The following is a 14,834-nucleotide window of genomic DNA, read 5'->3' on the forward strand; positions in this document are numbered from 1 at the left end:
TCTTGAATAAATAATGAATCCTGGCTTTGATGCACTGAACTTTTAAGATTTGGGAATTCAAACTGATTAAAGTTAATTTCAACTTTCTGTATGACTAAGCAGCAAAACATCCGATCTTCATGAGAGAATCCTATGAATGTGTCATAGCTGTGGCATGTTTTAAAGGTAGGTGGGTCACAGAACACACAAGCTAGGTTGTTGCTTTGAAGCCATAACGATCCCTCCCACAACTTTCCACTCCAAAACACCTGGAGGGTATGAGGTTGGGGAATGCTGCCATAATGCACAATAGCACAGTTCTTTCAGCCCTACAATGTTCAGGTGACTATTATGTGCAAGAACCAAACCATCTCATCCAAAGCAGCATACAAGAATAGCTTATATTCCCCTACAGAGAGGCCCTTTCAGAGTAATAGTTGAAGCAAAGGTACCTCTAGACTTAAATGAGTCTTCCTATTCAATTTCATGGCATAACTACATGTGAAAAATACAAGCTTTGTGAATCCACCCGCGCTAGTATTTTACATCAGTTTGCTAAGCTATGCTTTTTGTGTGTGCACTAGCGGAGGAAATCAACCAAACCTTGGAAGCTCCTCATAAGGACCAGAAGGCAGATGCAATAGTATGTAATTAACTACTAGTCAACACTGTAGTGAAGAGGCCACAACAGAAGCACTTCATTGCAACTCCAATACACCCCCAATGCATGCACATAACTGAAGGAATACTTTGAGCAGATATCCTCAGTTGTGTATTTCTTGATGAATACTGGAATAGATATATATGCCTCTCTGTTGGCCTCATCCATTTTATTATGGAACTCCTTAGTTAATTGAACACGGATGTTAGAGAAACCTATACACTCTGTAATAGTATATGAATAATATCTAATGTTTCCCTCCAATAGCAGGCTCTAGTTGATAAAATGCCATTCAGATGTCTGGGATCAACTGAATACATTTATTTAAAAGCAATTTTAAATATTAAAAAAGTAGAAATTAACACATACAGTACTCAAACTGTCACATTAAACACTTGATGAGACGAGTGTACTGATGTAGGATGATTGTAACATTCAAATGAGACTTCAGTTTCCAACTAGTGGCTCTACCAGATCTGCTTTCTATACATGTTGATGCTCTATGTCATAAAAAAATAAATAGCAATCGCTGTTCAACAGTAAAATAACACACCACTTGCATAACATTGTTCCCTCTCCCAGGGGGAAACCCTCCCAAAACAAACAGTCTTTCCAAATATGTCATGTACAAAATTGCAGATAGTGGCTCTGAGTTTAAAGACAATACTGTACTTAAACTCAACCTATATATCATACATTGCAATTTAATTCTCCTATGGACTCTCAAATCACCCAGAATAGTCAACTCTTGTTCCTGATGGAACTCATTTTATTTTTTAAAAAATTCATATTATACTACTTCAAAAAGCATACAAAATAATAGACATTTGACTCTACATCATTTTACACATCTGGATCTTCTTTAAACAGTTTGCTTTTCCTTTTTTTAAATGTGGATTTTGAGAAAATTTTAAAATATACTTGACAAAAAAGATAGATCAGTTTTGTTCTTTAATGCATCTGAAGAACATTGCATTGACGAGCAATATGGTGTGTGAAGTCATTGTTGTTCTAGGTTTCATATAAACAGTATGAGTCTGAAAACACTGAAATTGGTAACACAGCAGAGTTGATGCCAACAGGCTCACTCACTCATTTGTACGCTTATGTCTTTTAACAAAATGTGTCATGAAACGGATGAAGCAATTGTTTAAAAACCACTTTCCAATAATAGCTGATAAATATTTTGCTTTTCTTCATGCAAGATTTCTTAGATTGATTATGTTTTGTATGATAACCATTTAAATAAAAATAAATATTCACTGAGTACAGGGTTGTAAAACATCAAAAGTGAAAGCCTCAGAGATTAATTTGAACTTGTGCTTTTGTGAAATGAAACATTTTGACATGGAGTCACAAGAATCTGCTATAAAGGAAAAGAAACTTGTGCTATTGCCCAAGTAATCTTTTGAGCAATATATGCCAGGCAAACCTACAAAACACACAGAACCACATAGTAAACGTTCTATTGATCATAAGCAGAACAAGAACATTCTGCCCTTCATATGATCAAAAATAAGAATGGTCAGTAATAAATAAATGATACATCATATCAGAAATGAATATGTCCTTGATACATTGATTAGAACAAAGAAGGAGTTTTAGCTGCAAGTAATGCAATATTAGAACTATATAAAGCTACCACAGGTCAAAAGACATCCTTCCTAAGGTATTAAATTTGTGGTTCCATGATTGTTGGCAGATTCTTAGAATTCAATCTTGAGCCATAACTGGGATTCAATAAAAGCAAATGTAATTCCAGATATTACTGTCTGGTTTCATTAATTAACAGCTGATAATTTGCAGGAGAGGTTATGTTTCTTTCATCTCAATTACCATTTTAACTGTTTTGATTTTTCCAGGCAATAATACTAAATTAACATTACGGCTTAATATCCTCCAATGGGTTGAAGGTTCGAATCCCCTAACAGCAAAGTTATTTTCTAGATGAGCCTATTAGTTAGCAAGCAAATGCTCACGTAAGCTTCTCTTTCACGGCAAATGGATCATCACAAGGTCACACTGTTTAAAAACGTTTAAAAAGCTGACAGATGTCTAACTTTTCTGCATAATCAGAGTTTCTAAGGAAGGATCTGAATGCATGCAAATGGGAATAGACTATTTTTCTTATGAGTCCTTGGTTCAGTGAAAGGAAACCTCCAGCCAAAAGTCCCAAATGCATTCATTCATCAGATACATTTTTATTGAAGACTTTCAGATGGTTTTAAGTGAGGTAAATATCACAGGGAGAAACTGCAACTTACATAATACAAACATGAAATGCTGTTCACACACCATAATATACTACTGGCTATCTGTAGCATCAGTGAATATTTCTTTTGTTTGATGTGTACACTGAACACTTTTTGTTTTGGAACAAATACTAAGGAAGTGGATTTCACAAGCTGTAGATTGTATACATTTGTAGCTGTAAACTAGGCTGTAAATGAGCCAAAGCAGTTCGTTTTGAAAACTGAATCTAACTGTCTGCTAGTTATCTATTTTAAGAATACTGATTTATTAGGAATGGTAACTTCTGTACAGTTAAACGGGACTGAATGAGACTAACCATATTTAGAGAGGTGGTAGTTCATACACACAGACAGAGAGATGTAAGTGCTTGATGCCAAGGATGGCTGGAGCAAACCCAATAAGGCGTGCCAGGTCCCAAGGCTACCATAATACTGGCAAAGGCAGAGTAACACCATCTATTTACAATACAAGTGTTAAGTCACCTCAGACGGTGAACAATGAGTTCTCGTTCTGTTAACAGCCGTTATATATACATATATATCCACAATTGTGCACAGAATTACAGGGATGCAGCAGCTGTTTGCTTCGTGCTAAAAGCCCGTCTTGCAGGAAGGATGTGCAATGCTCAAGTTTCCAATTTGACTTAATCTGACAAAATGTGGACGAAGGATACAGGGAAAACCCCTTTCCTCTCTGGCTTTCCTTCGATGTGGCCAATCTGCAAAGAAGAGCAAACGTCGTTTTAGAGACATCAGTTCTGTACTAAATGTTCCTGCAACTGTTACCCACACAAAGCTTTCAGGTGATTCCACAATGCATTTTATGTGCTGGCTAGCTGATAGTTTCATGCTTCAACCTCCTTCATCGGAATCTGTCACCGACTTTTGTACAGAAGCAGCTCTATTTGACTTTAGACACCTCCACATGTGGATAACCACAAATGCCCACACTGGGATCATGACCTTAAGTTAAAGTAACACATTTATATAGGTTATATAATAGTTGGCATGATTCATAGACTAATAATAGCAGCCTCAAATATTCAGGGCTCTAGGCTTGCCACATGCATTCAAAAACAATATAGAGGAATTGTCAAGGGACAGGTTTTTCACTTCATTCTGAAACAATGAACAAGTGATTTCAAATGCCCCAACTGGGCCCAGACATGTTCTAAGATAAAGCCAGAGGTAGTAGTTAAATTGAAAATATTTGGGATACTTCCAAATATAAACTGTTCCAAAAATACCCACCTTCTTGAATGAGATGTAGGCCACCTTTGGCCATTCACATGCTAACCATATGCTTTTTCCTTCTTACCATAATGCTTGCTGATATGCAGAGGTGCAACCTGCTCAAGAATGGTGGGCCAGGTATTGCAGAGCTGTTGTTGTCCACTGTACAGCAGTGACTTGCGGGGGAAACTGTTTCACTTGCACTGGTTGAATCTGGGAGTTACGATCTCAACGTTACTTAAAAAATTAACGAATTCTGCCTAGCAGGAAAATGGAGGCTCCCAACATCGAAGACCAGGGGTTACAATTTGCACATACTGGGGCCCAATGAAGGACCTTGCTGCCAGGGGGAAAAGGCACCCAGATATTGTGCCACTTGGCTGACAGTTGTCAATCTGGATACTGTTTTATACTGTTGTTTTTATATTTTTGATGGTTTTACATTTTGTATACTTTTGTATTTTTAATGTTCACTGTTTTTAACTTTTGTAAACCGCCCAGAGAGCTTCAGCTATGGGGCGGTACATAAATTTAACAAATCAAAAAATCAAAATCAATCAATCAATGGGCAAGGGCTGTACCACAGTGGCTGAACATACGCTTTGCCTGCAGAAGGTTCCAGGTTTAATCCCTGGTATCTCCATGTAGTCGCAGGAAATATTCCTGTCCAAAACGCTGGAAAGCCACTGCCAGTCAGTGCCGAACAGGGATGGGCTGCATGTGGCTGTCGGCCTAATTTCAAAAGCCCTCTGCAAACAATCAGTTCAGACCTTTGGCAAGACCTCCCTGATCAGCCTACTTTGGGGAGGGGGGGGGGAGAAAAAGAAGGGGGAGGCCCTGCCCTTGGCTGGCATGGAGTTCCTGACAGATTACCCCTGTGGGAATGTGGCCCTCAAGAGCAAAAAGGTTCCCACCTGTGCTGTAGACAATCCTGGGCTAGATGGACCAATTATCTGATTCATTATAAGGCAGCTTCCAATGTTCTTACAGACATTTAGGGTTTGGTCCCACTGTAGTCTTTCGTCCAATTGATTTTACAGTGTTTTCTTACACTTCAAGTTATGTCCAGTTCCTCCTCTCAGAGGAGTGAAAAAACAGCTTCCATGGATGTGTATATGGCTTTTGTGGGACTCTTATTAGCTAGTGCCCATGATATTAAGTAACACAAACAGATGCATGGCCTCCAACCGTTTTAAAATGATTTTTTTTAAAAAATGTTATATGTTGGTTTAAAGAAAGGTTAAGGAAAATTGCTTCTTATTTGTTCCTGTGGTTCTTTTAAAAAGAAGGGGAAAGAGTGCAAGGCTGCCCATGCCCTTGAGCAGGGCTTACATTCACTTAGGATACAAAGGGTTACTTTAGGAATGCCCAAACAGAGGAATGTTTTCCTTTGAGCATCAGATCTGTGTCATATCATGAAGTGCGTTTTGAAACAGTTTCATATTGCCATGTGGTGTTACTAGGAATGCAAGTCCACAGGGTGTGCAAAACTACTAATGTGCTTCTTTGGAGTTTGGCCTAAATATTAATGTCAGCATACCAAGGGGCTCCTAGCTATGATAGTAGGAAGAGGATTTTGCTTTATCTTGCCACACTCCTTTTATATCCACTTTTTATGTGCAAGGCCTTGCATGCTGCAGCACAATCTTCAGTGGCTGCTCTGATGAAATGTTTTACTGCACCAGGGTAACACTGTGACTTGTGAACTTGCACTGGTGCAAGGCCCTTGTACCTGAGCCTATCCACTTCTTGCCTTACACAGTCAATGTAATAATAATAATTATTATTATTTATTACATTTGTATACCGCCCCATAGCTGAGGCTATCAGGCCATCTGAATTCAAATCCATCTCCAACTGAAGTTAATGGCACCATGTTCACTGATTATAACGGAGCTCCACTTGATCCTTAATAAACTTTAGCACAGTAACAAATTAAATGATTTGAAATTCTGCTTATAAATTGCAAACCATATTCTGTAGTTTAAGTGTAGTTGTTACAACTGAAGTGGTCTAGAATACAATTAGTAATGCAGCATGCGGTAAAACTATATTTCTATACTGTGGAATAAAGTGTAAGGCAAAACTTCAACTTTTGTGTGATGGAAATTTATTTTTTAAAAGATACATACCCACCACTCTTGGTCCTCTTCACCTGTTACAATAATAATTTCACCTTCCACAAAGGTAAGCTCATCATCATTATCTGCCTGGCAATCGTAGATTGTCTTCACTCTCCTAATTTTGTTCTTGCCCTTAAAAAAAGAAAACATATTAGAAGGTGGAAAAACAATTCTGTAATTTTATTCTTTCATTGGTAAGAACAAATCCAGTGAGTACTGTACCTAGAATAAACCTTGTTTCAAATATCTAGAGTTTTATTTAATTTAATATTAGTTTAGTCTTTTTTTCCAGTTTTACTAAAACATCCAACAATCAGAATACTGAAAGCAGTAATATGTGCTGTGCAAAGCAGATTTAAAACACACACACACACACACACACACACTGATACAGTGAATTACAGAATCAGAGAGCTTCTGCTACTGGGTGATGTAGGAATGTAATAAATAAAGTACTTATATAGCTCCTTTCCTGAGTTTTAAAAAATGATTTACATATACAATCCTGCAAAGTAGGCCTATACGATCCCCATATTATAGATGGTGATAATTATATTATTGTATTATATAAAAGATATCTATCTGCTTTACAGATATTGAAAGATAAGAAAATCCCTGTACAGAAGCTCAGTTTGACATGATAAAAAGGGAAGAGGAATAGTGATAGAATAGGAGAACAACCATCGGAGCAGTAGCTCCTTCTCTGGATGATGGATGTGGCCAGGCTGCTCTTCCCCTTGCCAAGATATTCTTCCGGGGAGGCAGAGAGTCCAGCTTTTCAGTGTCCCTTGGATGGATGAGACCAAAGTGTGCTGCTCTCCATGTCACAGGGCAACTGTCAGTCGGAGCAAAGTGCTCTTGCAGGCAGGGAGGAGCCAAGCAAACTCATGGTAGCTGCTCCTACGCAAGGCCAAAAGATAGGGCCAGGTTAGTTTCCCCTTTCCATTATGTTCATCCTGGGAGGCTGAGGATGGAGCCTCCCAGTGACCCTTGGTCTCCTGCTAATGGTTAAGTCCCTTCAGTTCTCCAATCTCAAGCTAGCTGTCAAGAGTTAAAGGAAAGTTATGGTTAAATATCTCAGTGATAAAGAAGGGGGGAGCAGTTTTAGGCCACTTAAGCAAAATGGATAGCTCTGAAAATGCACACTTTAGTATTAATAATTGGAAAGATTTAAATTTTATTAATCAAAATATAGCTTCAGCAAATACTTACTCACTGTAAAAGCGTAAGTATCATCATCATCATCCAACAACAACGTCACAATTATTCCGTTAGTCACATCAGTCACTGGCATCACATCAAAGAACTACATAGAAAACCGTTAGGAACTGGGCCTACCAAAATACACCCACACCCACACCCAGAAAGCAGTCATACTTAAAGCATGCTCAATAGTCAGGAAATTCCTGAATCAGTAAAAGACAGCATGACGTGGCAAAGCTCGTCATGTCCATCTAGAAAAACCACCACGAGTGAGAAAAGAGAGATGATGGTGGTGATAATAAAAATAGTCATGTTTCTCAGGTGAGCTAATTTTGAAATACATGATTGTGTCTGTACAACCATCGATTAAAGTCAGCTGAGGTACAGTGGAAAACTGTATTGCTTGTATTGACATTTGGGGCAAAATGCATCAAGAAAGCTGGTCTCTCCAAGCAACATCACTGCATGCACCCAATTCCTTGTGGTTTCCCCTCTATTAGACTGTAAAAATCCCACAACCGTGTTGACAGCAACAACAAAAACTCGCTGGCAATTAAAAAAAAAGAAGAAAATGCCTACTTACCAAGTTTATCTTTCTAGGAAGTGGCACTGGAGTGTCTGGCAATGCATGAGTTACATCATTGGAGTCTTCAGATGGTTGCTTTTGGATGGTCTCTCTAGACTGTACCTTTGGAGAAAGATCTATGGAATGAGATTTTTGATTTGCCTCTGAGAGCTGAGTCTTTGGCGATACTTCTCCACCGGGAGTTTTAACCAAAGAATCTCCGAGTTGAGGCTTTGGAGGAAGGTCCTTCATTTGGGGCTTTGGAGGTAAGTCTGCAAGTTGTGGTTTTGGTGGCAGATCTCCTAATTGAGGTTTTGGGGGTAGTTCTCCTGGCTTTGGGGGTAAATCTCCAATTTGAGGTTTCTGGGGCGGTTCCAGAGGCTGAGGCTTTGGGGGTAAATCTCCAGGTTGTGGTTTCTGGGGCAGATCGATAGAAAGTGAAGCCGATTTCTGAAAGATTTCAGAATGTTGACTGGATTTATCGATTGAAGGAAGATGAATGGTTTCTATTTTTCTTAGTGCCACTGAAATAGAAAGTAAAGACAATGAGATGAATTTCAGGAAAATCCCCAGTTACCCTGTCTTGCCATAAGATAAAATTTCCACCGACTCTTCACTCCTATTCTGTGGCTGCTGCTTACACTTCACGCCACTCTTGGGCTATCACAGATATGTGCCCTGACCCATGACCAGCAAGAGAAATAATGATGTACATACAGTCTCTGAAGCACAATCCTGTTAAACACAGGAAAAGAGAAACAACTGCAGGTGTGACCCTCTCATTCCCCCTTCTAGACTAAGTGGCATATGTACAAAACAGGGCAGCACTATAGCAACTGCATTCTTAGCTCTTGCCTCTCCCAAGTGCTGAAGTGCCCTAAAACTAATCAAGTCCCCCAGGATTAGGCAAGAACTCATCACTTCTCTCCATGGATTTTTATTTCATGTGAGGGGTCAGAAACTTTTTTTGGCCCAAGGTCCGAAATGGCTTTAGACAACACTTCAAACTCCATATGCCAGCAATGGATGGGGTTACAGTCCAAAGTGGGCTGCCATATGGCCCTGACATGCTGGTCTGGAGCCAATTCACACATGCACACACATACCACCCACCCATTCATTCACATACATACCCCTATCCCCCCCCACACACACACCATATTTTCAGTCTCCTTCCCATCTCTCTCTCTCTCTCTCTCTCTCTCTCTCACACACACACACACACACACACAGTGATGTGTGGTGAGAAGGGGGCTCCTCTCTTCACAGCACAGCAGGCAGCATCCAGCACAAGGGCTGCAGATTTACCATCTGTTTTACACAATACTTCCAGATGCAATTGTAAACACACACACACACACACACACACACACACAGAGCACCACTGGGAAGTGGTGGTGGTGGGGAGAAATAAATATTGGGCTGGGAAAGATCTGTGCCTGAGATTTTGGAGAGATCCTGTCAGTCAACAGTAGACAATGCTAGGCTGGATGGTGCAATGGTCTGATTCAGTTTAAATCAGCTCACTCACATGTATATTTTAAATAACACTTACCCTTTTGAGGTAGTTTTGGAAGAACTCTTGGGCCCAGTGCAGTTTTAGCAGTCCCAGTGCTGATGAATAAATACACAAGAAGTTACGATTCTATACTGAAAGATCCGAATGCCTCATATTTAGAGTACTAGACATCAATATTAGCAGCGCAAACATTTTCCACAGAACAGACTGGAAATCTCACAGTAGTGTTGACTGCGGGCTTCCCTTATCCAAACAGAATAAAAGCTGTATAAACACATCACAGTTGCATAACAGATGTGGCTAACAATGTCTGCATATATGTTGCTTTAGAAAAAGGTTTAGGGAAAGAAGACTGGCATATATATCTTGACCAGTGTAAATAAGACACTTCAAAAATAGAAGCTGAATGGAGCTAAAAAGGAACGAGTTGAAACGACGATGGCAACATATTTGTTCCTTGAATTCTGAAGGATTTTAGCACAAAACCTGTGCTGCATTCAAGCTCCTGCACCTGCCATGTTTGAACATTTCCATTGTTAGGTAGTCACATTTCAAGGGTTCGTTTCTTTCAGAATATGATATTTACTAGCATAAAGCCCATGTCACCATGGGTGCTAGCAGTTCTGTTCCTTTCCCACTTTTTTTGCCCTCAGTCCCCTCACCACAGGAGGGCTCATGAATAATGCTTGCTGGCAGTGCCAGTGTGACTGTGCGGCTGGGCTGGGCTGACCTTCATGCCATGCTGATTGGCTGAGGAAGGCTGACTGTCATCCTGCTGGTGAAGCTTTGCTACAGGCTCTTAGATCCTAACAGCTTAACGGTAAATAGAATTTCCTAAATATTACTTGCTCTTAGAGATCTAGTCTTCGTACCTTAAAAAGGAGAGATCTCATTCTAAGTACCAAGTTCCCATTCAATTCTGAACAGGCTATTCAGTTGAGTATAAATATCTCCCACACTCTTAGGGCTTCTCTAAGCAAGTGATTTATAGCACACTCGTGACTGGCCACTCAGGGAAGTTTGTGGGTTGATTTCATCACATTGTCATCAGCCACGACATCTCCCACAGTTTCCTCCTAGTAATCCTGTGTTTTTATAACACAGAGATAATCCAGCATCTATTTATTATGACATTATTTATTCCACCGCTATATAGCGGTGTTTCATCGCAGCCTATCTTTTTCAAAGGCATTCCCTTTTCAATTCAAAATCACATGGTCGCTGTTGGTCGTAGTCTGAAGGAGGCTGTTTTGAATGGGGACGATTTGAGACCTGGTAAGGATGCATTTTTTTCCTAATGTAGAAAACCTCTTAGTCACCAGATAACACTGATCCCATAAGGCCCTTAAATCAAAGCTCTCTATGGGGGGTTTCCTCCTTATTTTCCTCTTTACAGTCATGTTGACTGAGAATCCCCAGATCCCCTACTTTCTATTTCAATCCTCCATCTATATTCTGTCTTAAAAACTCAAATGTATTAAAAGTAATCACCACAAACTCCTGGTTTTATCCTGGTTTTTTTAAAAAAACTTGTCCTGTTTTTCCCCTTCTTCTGATCTGTCTGATTTTGAGGAGAAAAATGCTTGTTTTTAGCTGATCAGAAAAATATATGTTATGGATCAAGTCTCATTATTTGCAACAGCTGCTTTTAAAATCAGACAGAATTATATATAATTCATTAAACAAAAAACCTATGGTTTACAAAACAACGTTAAGGCTCTACAGCTTTCAACCAAGCACAAAAAAGCAGGGAAATTGGGAATTAAGGTTCACAAGCCTTAATGCCACATCCTCCCTAAGGAGGCAGGAAGTGCAAGTGAAATTCTCATTCTCAATTTCTCAAATGTCAAACATGCAATGATTAGAAAGAAAATACATGAGCATAGTATGTAAAATAAACTACAGTTTAACGGTTTCTAAGGGTTACAGAATAAGTATGGATGTGGTTAGTGTATTATAAAATAAATTAATAAAATTTTAAGGAAAAACTGTTTCTAAGGCCTATTGGAAACAGTGTGACTAGGCAGAAAACAATGTTGTAGGCACTGAAGCACTTCAAAAGGTTTCAAAGTTGTATTTAAAACTTACACCAGCCCAAACTATTTAAATGAAGTATTTGGAGCATTCAACTTCATAGCAGTATGACGTTCCCGCATTCTAAATGAGCATGTTTTTATACCTTTTTGTGTAGAAACTACCTCATAGCTAATATCTCTACTGCTCCATAAATTAGGCCTCACTGTCTTAATCATCTCATTGTTAATAAGAAAAGAATCCTAAGCCCCCTAGACAGGGTCTGTGGTGTCATAGGATTGCTCGGTTTCCTGGCTCTGAGCTTGTAAACTGAGCTCCAAGCTGGGAGCCAGGAAAACAGAGCACAGAGCTGGGGAAATATTTATTTATTAATTAATTACATTTCTATACCGCCCAATAGCCGGAGTTCTCTGGGCAGTTCACAAAAATTAAAAACATTCAAAGTATAAAACAACAGTATAGAACCATAATATAAAATACAATATAAAAGCTCAACCAGATAAAAACAGCAGCAATGCAAAATTACAAATTTAAAACATCAAGTTAAAATTTATTTATAGACTGTTATAATGCTGGGAGAATAAAAAGGTCTTCACCTGGCGTCTAAAAGCATATAATGTAGGGGCCAAGCGAATCTCCTTAGGGGGCACATTCCACAGCCGGGGTGCCACAGCAGAGAAGGCCCTCCTCCTGGTAGCCACCTGCCTCACTTCCTTTGGCAGGGGCTCACGGAGAAGGACCCCTGATGATGACCTTAGGGTCTGGGCAGGTACATACGAGAGGAGGCGTTCCTTCAGATAGCCTGGCCCCAAGCTGTTTAGAGCTTTAAATGTCAATACCAGCACTTTGAATCGGGCCCGGACCTGGACTGGCAGCCAATGAAGCTGGAAAAGGACTGGCGTGATGTGGTCTCGTCAGCCAGTCCCTGTTAGTAAACGGGCTGCCCTGTTTTGTACCAGTTGAAGTTTCTGGACCGTTTTCAAAGGCAGCCCCACGTATAACGCATTGCAGTAATCCAAATGAGAGGTTATCAGAGCATGGATAACTGTAGCTAGGCTATCTCTGTCCAGATAAGGGCGCAGTTGGTATATCAGCCTAAGCTGATAAAAGGTGCTCTTTGCCACTGAGTTCACCTGTGCCTCAAGTGACAGTTCTGGATCCAAGAGCACCCCCAAATTACGGACCTGCTCCTTTAGGGAGAGTGCAACCCCGTCCAGGACAGGGCAAACATCACCTCGCCAGACAAATGAACCACCCGCTAACAGTACCTCCGTCTTGTCTGGATTGAGTCTCAGTTTGTTAGCCCTCATCCAGTCCATTACCGTGCCCAGGCACTAGGTATTTATTAGCCCTCATCCAGTCCATTACCGTGCCCAGGCAGTAGGAAATCTAGGTATTTCCTGGGGTGGACAGCAGAGGAGACCAGGGACATGGGGCTATAAAGTATCCTCAGCTGTCCTTCCCTTCCCCTCCCTGAAGCCTCCATTAGACTGGCAAAATCATCCACCTAGCTAAAATGGATACATTGGATAAAGCCTCAGTGTTTGGGGGCTTACGAGTAGCCAGGGCGCATCTCATAGGATTGCACCCTAAATCTTCCTAAAAATTAGAACAGTAAGAGCTGCAGTAAGAACGAAGAATTCAAAGTGACTCATTGCAGTGATTTCTTCCAGTTCTGTTTTCTGACTGTTGGTCACCGATCTTTATTATGTGAAATTGGCCGATCTTGTTAATTCACCCATCCGTCAAAAATAACTGTGGCAAATCTAATCATAAGAACTTTGTTCCTGTCATTTTCTTCCCTGTATTTAATATGAAATTTGTGTGACGCATCCCTCCTGCCAAGATCACAGAATCATACAGTAGTAGAGTTGGAAGTGGCCTATAAGATGTCATCCTATGGAAAACCCTGAACCCTAGACATACAGTGAAATTAAGAATGGAAATGGATTACTTACCTTGGTTTGATTATTTACAGTTATGAAACTCTTATAAAAAGTTATGTGGAAATAGATATCAAATATAGGAGTGTACAGAATTTGAGAAATAATGCCAAACTGGAAGTGCAAACTTTTGCTATGTTTCTACTGTGAGAAGGAACAAACTGAACAACATGATAAAGTGGGGTCAAGATTTAGGGACTAGTATAACATTTGATATTTGGGAATATGTGTGGTTGAGCAAATAATTTTCTTCATCAATATTGTATTAAAATGATGATGTGATGGCATGTAACACCTATGAAGTTACATAAGGTATATGGTTTAGTTGGCAAGAACTGTTACAAACGTCAAAAAAAGATGAAAATTATTTTAATCTATAGTGGACTTGTGCAAGCTGATTAAAGAAAAGGGGTAAGATAAAGTTAACACCACATATTAATTTAGAAATGGATCTGGCATTGTTTCTATTAAATCATGCGGAATATCTGCCTGTGAATTCCCAAGCGTTTATTATGTATATGGCAGTAACGGTTATGAATGGTTATTATTTGTTACTCTAAAAAGCCACCTTGGGCACTATTTTTTTGGATGGAAAAGTAGGATATAAATCAAGTAAATCAATATAACAATCAATCAATCAATAAATGTGGAGAAGTATAATAATTCATACTATTATGTACAGAGAATAAATTATATGTCTCTGCATTTATGTCAAAAACCACTTAACCATGTGAGAACATGGGAACGAAGACAAAACAATTTTCTGATAGGATGGAAACCATTTGCTGGATGCTGGCAAAATAGAGCCGGTATCTATAGAACAAGCAGTATCTATTTGATTTACTATAAAAATATTAAGGTAACGATTGCAAGCTATTCATTTAGTTGAAATAATAAATAATAATTCAATACTTCCCTTATCCCCTTCCCCGCCCCCCAGGGGAGTCACCACTCCAAGGAGAGGATGGACAGTGCAGATGCAGCCACTGGGCTTTGCACTACATACCCAGTCTAGAAAAGCTAATGGTGATATGGGAACAGCTCCGTTCTACTATAAATGTGAAGAAATTATTTTCTTTGGACTCATGGAAGTCTAGCCTCATCTGGATTAATATTCTTGCATGACTATAGCGACTATAAAAAGGCAATGCAAGTCTAAACGGCTTACCCTGATTGTTGAGACATCCCCTCAAACTTGTTTGCAGTCTTTGTGGCTGGTGGACCCAAATCATTACCTAAGGATTAAAATATTAAACATGTCTTAATCTATAATACAGCTTCCCATGGAATGTGAGTTTCAGCAATTAAAGTCTGCTGGTAAG

The 14,834-nt window shown here is 39.5% G+C and overlaps 1 protein-coding gene across 2 annotated transcripts in view; it reads right to left on the reverse strand.

Annotated features, from left to right (window-relative positions):
- Positions 1–946: 946 nt before the first annotated feature.
- Positions 947–14,834, reverse strand: part of ASAP1 (ArfGAP with SH3 domain, ankyrin repeat and PH domain 1) — a 156,040-nt gene continuing 142,152 nt past the window's right edge. For both annotated transcript variants that reach the window (XM_063131140.1, XM_063131139.1), the window contains exons 25-29: positions 14,681–14,747; positions 9,572–9,630; positions 8,035–8,540; positions 6,258–6,380; positions 947–3,611 (exon numbers count right to left, since the gene is read on the reverse strand). In XM_063131140.1, coding sequence (XP_062987210.1) covers positions 3,537–3,611; positions 6,258–6,380; positions 8,035–8,540; positions 9,572–9,630; positions 14,681–14,747 — 830 coding nt within the window. In that variant the 3' untranslated portion in view covers positions 947–3,536. The remainder of the gene's footprint in view (positions 3,612–6,257; positions 6,381–8,034; positions 8,541–9,571; positions 9,631–14,680; positions 14,748–14,834) is intronic.

Source organism: Elgaria multicarinata, chromosome 7, assembly GCF_023053635.1.
Source record: "Elgaria multicarinata webbii isolate HBS135686 ecotype San Diego chromosome 7, rElgMul1.1.pri, whole genome shotgun sequence".
Lineage (NCBI taxonomy): Eukaryota > Metazoa > Chordata > Lepidosauria > Squamata > Anguidae > Elgaria > Elgaria multicarinata.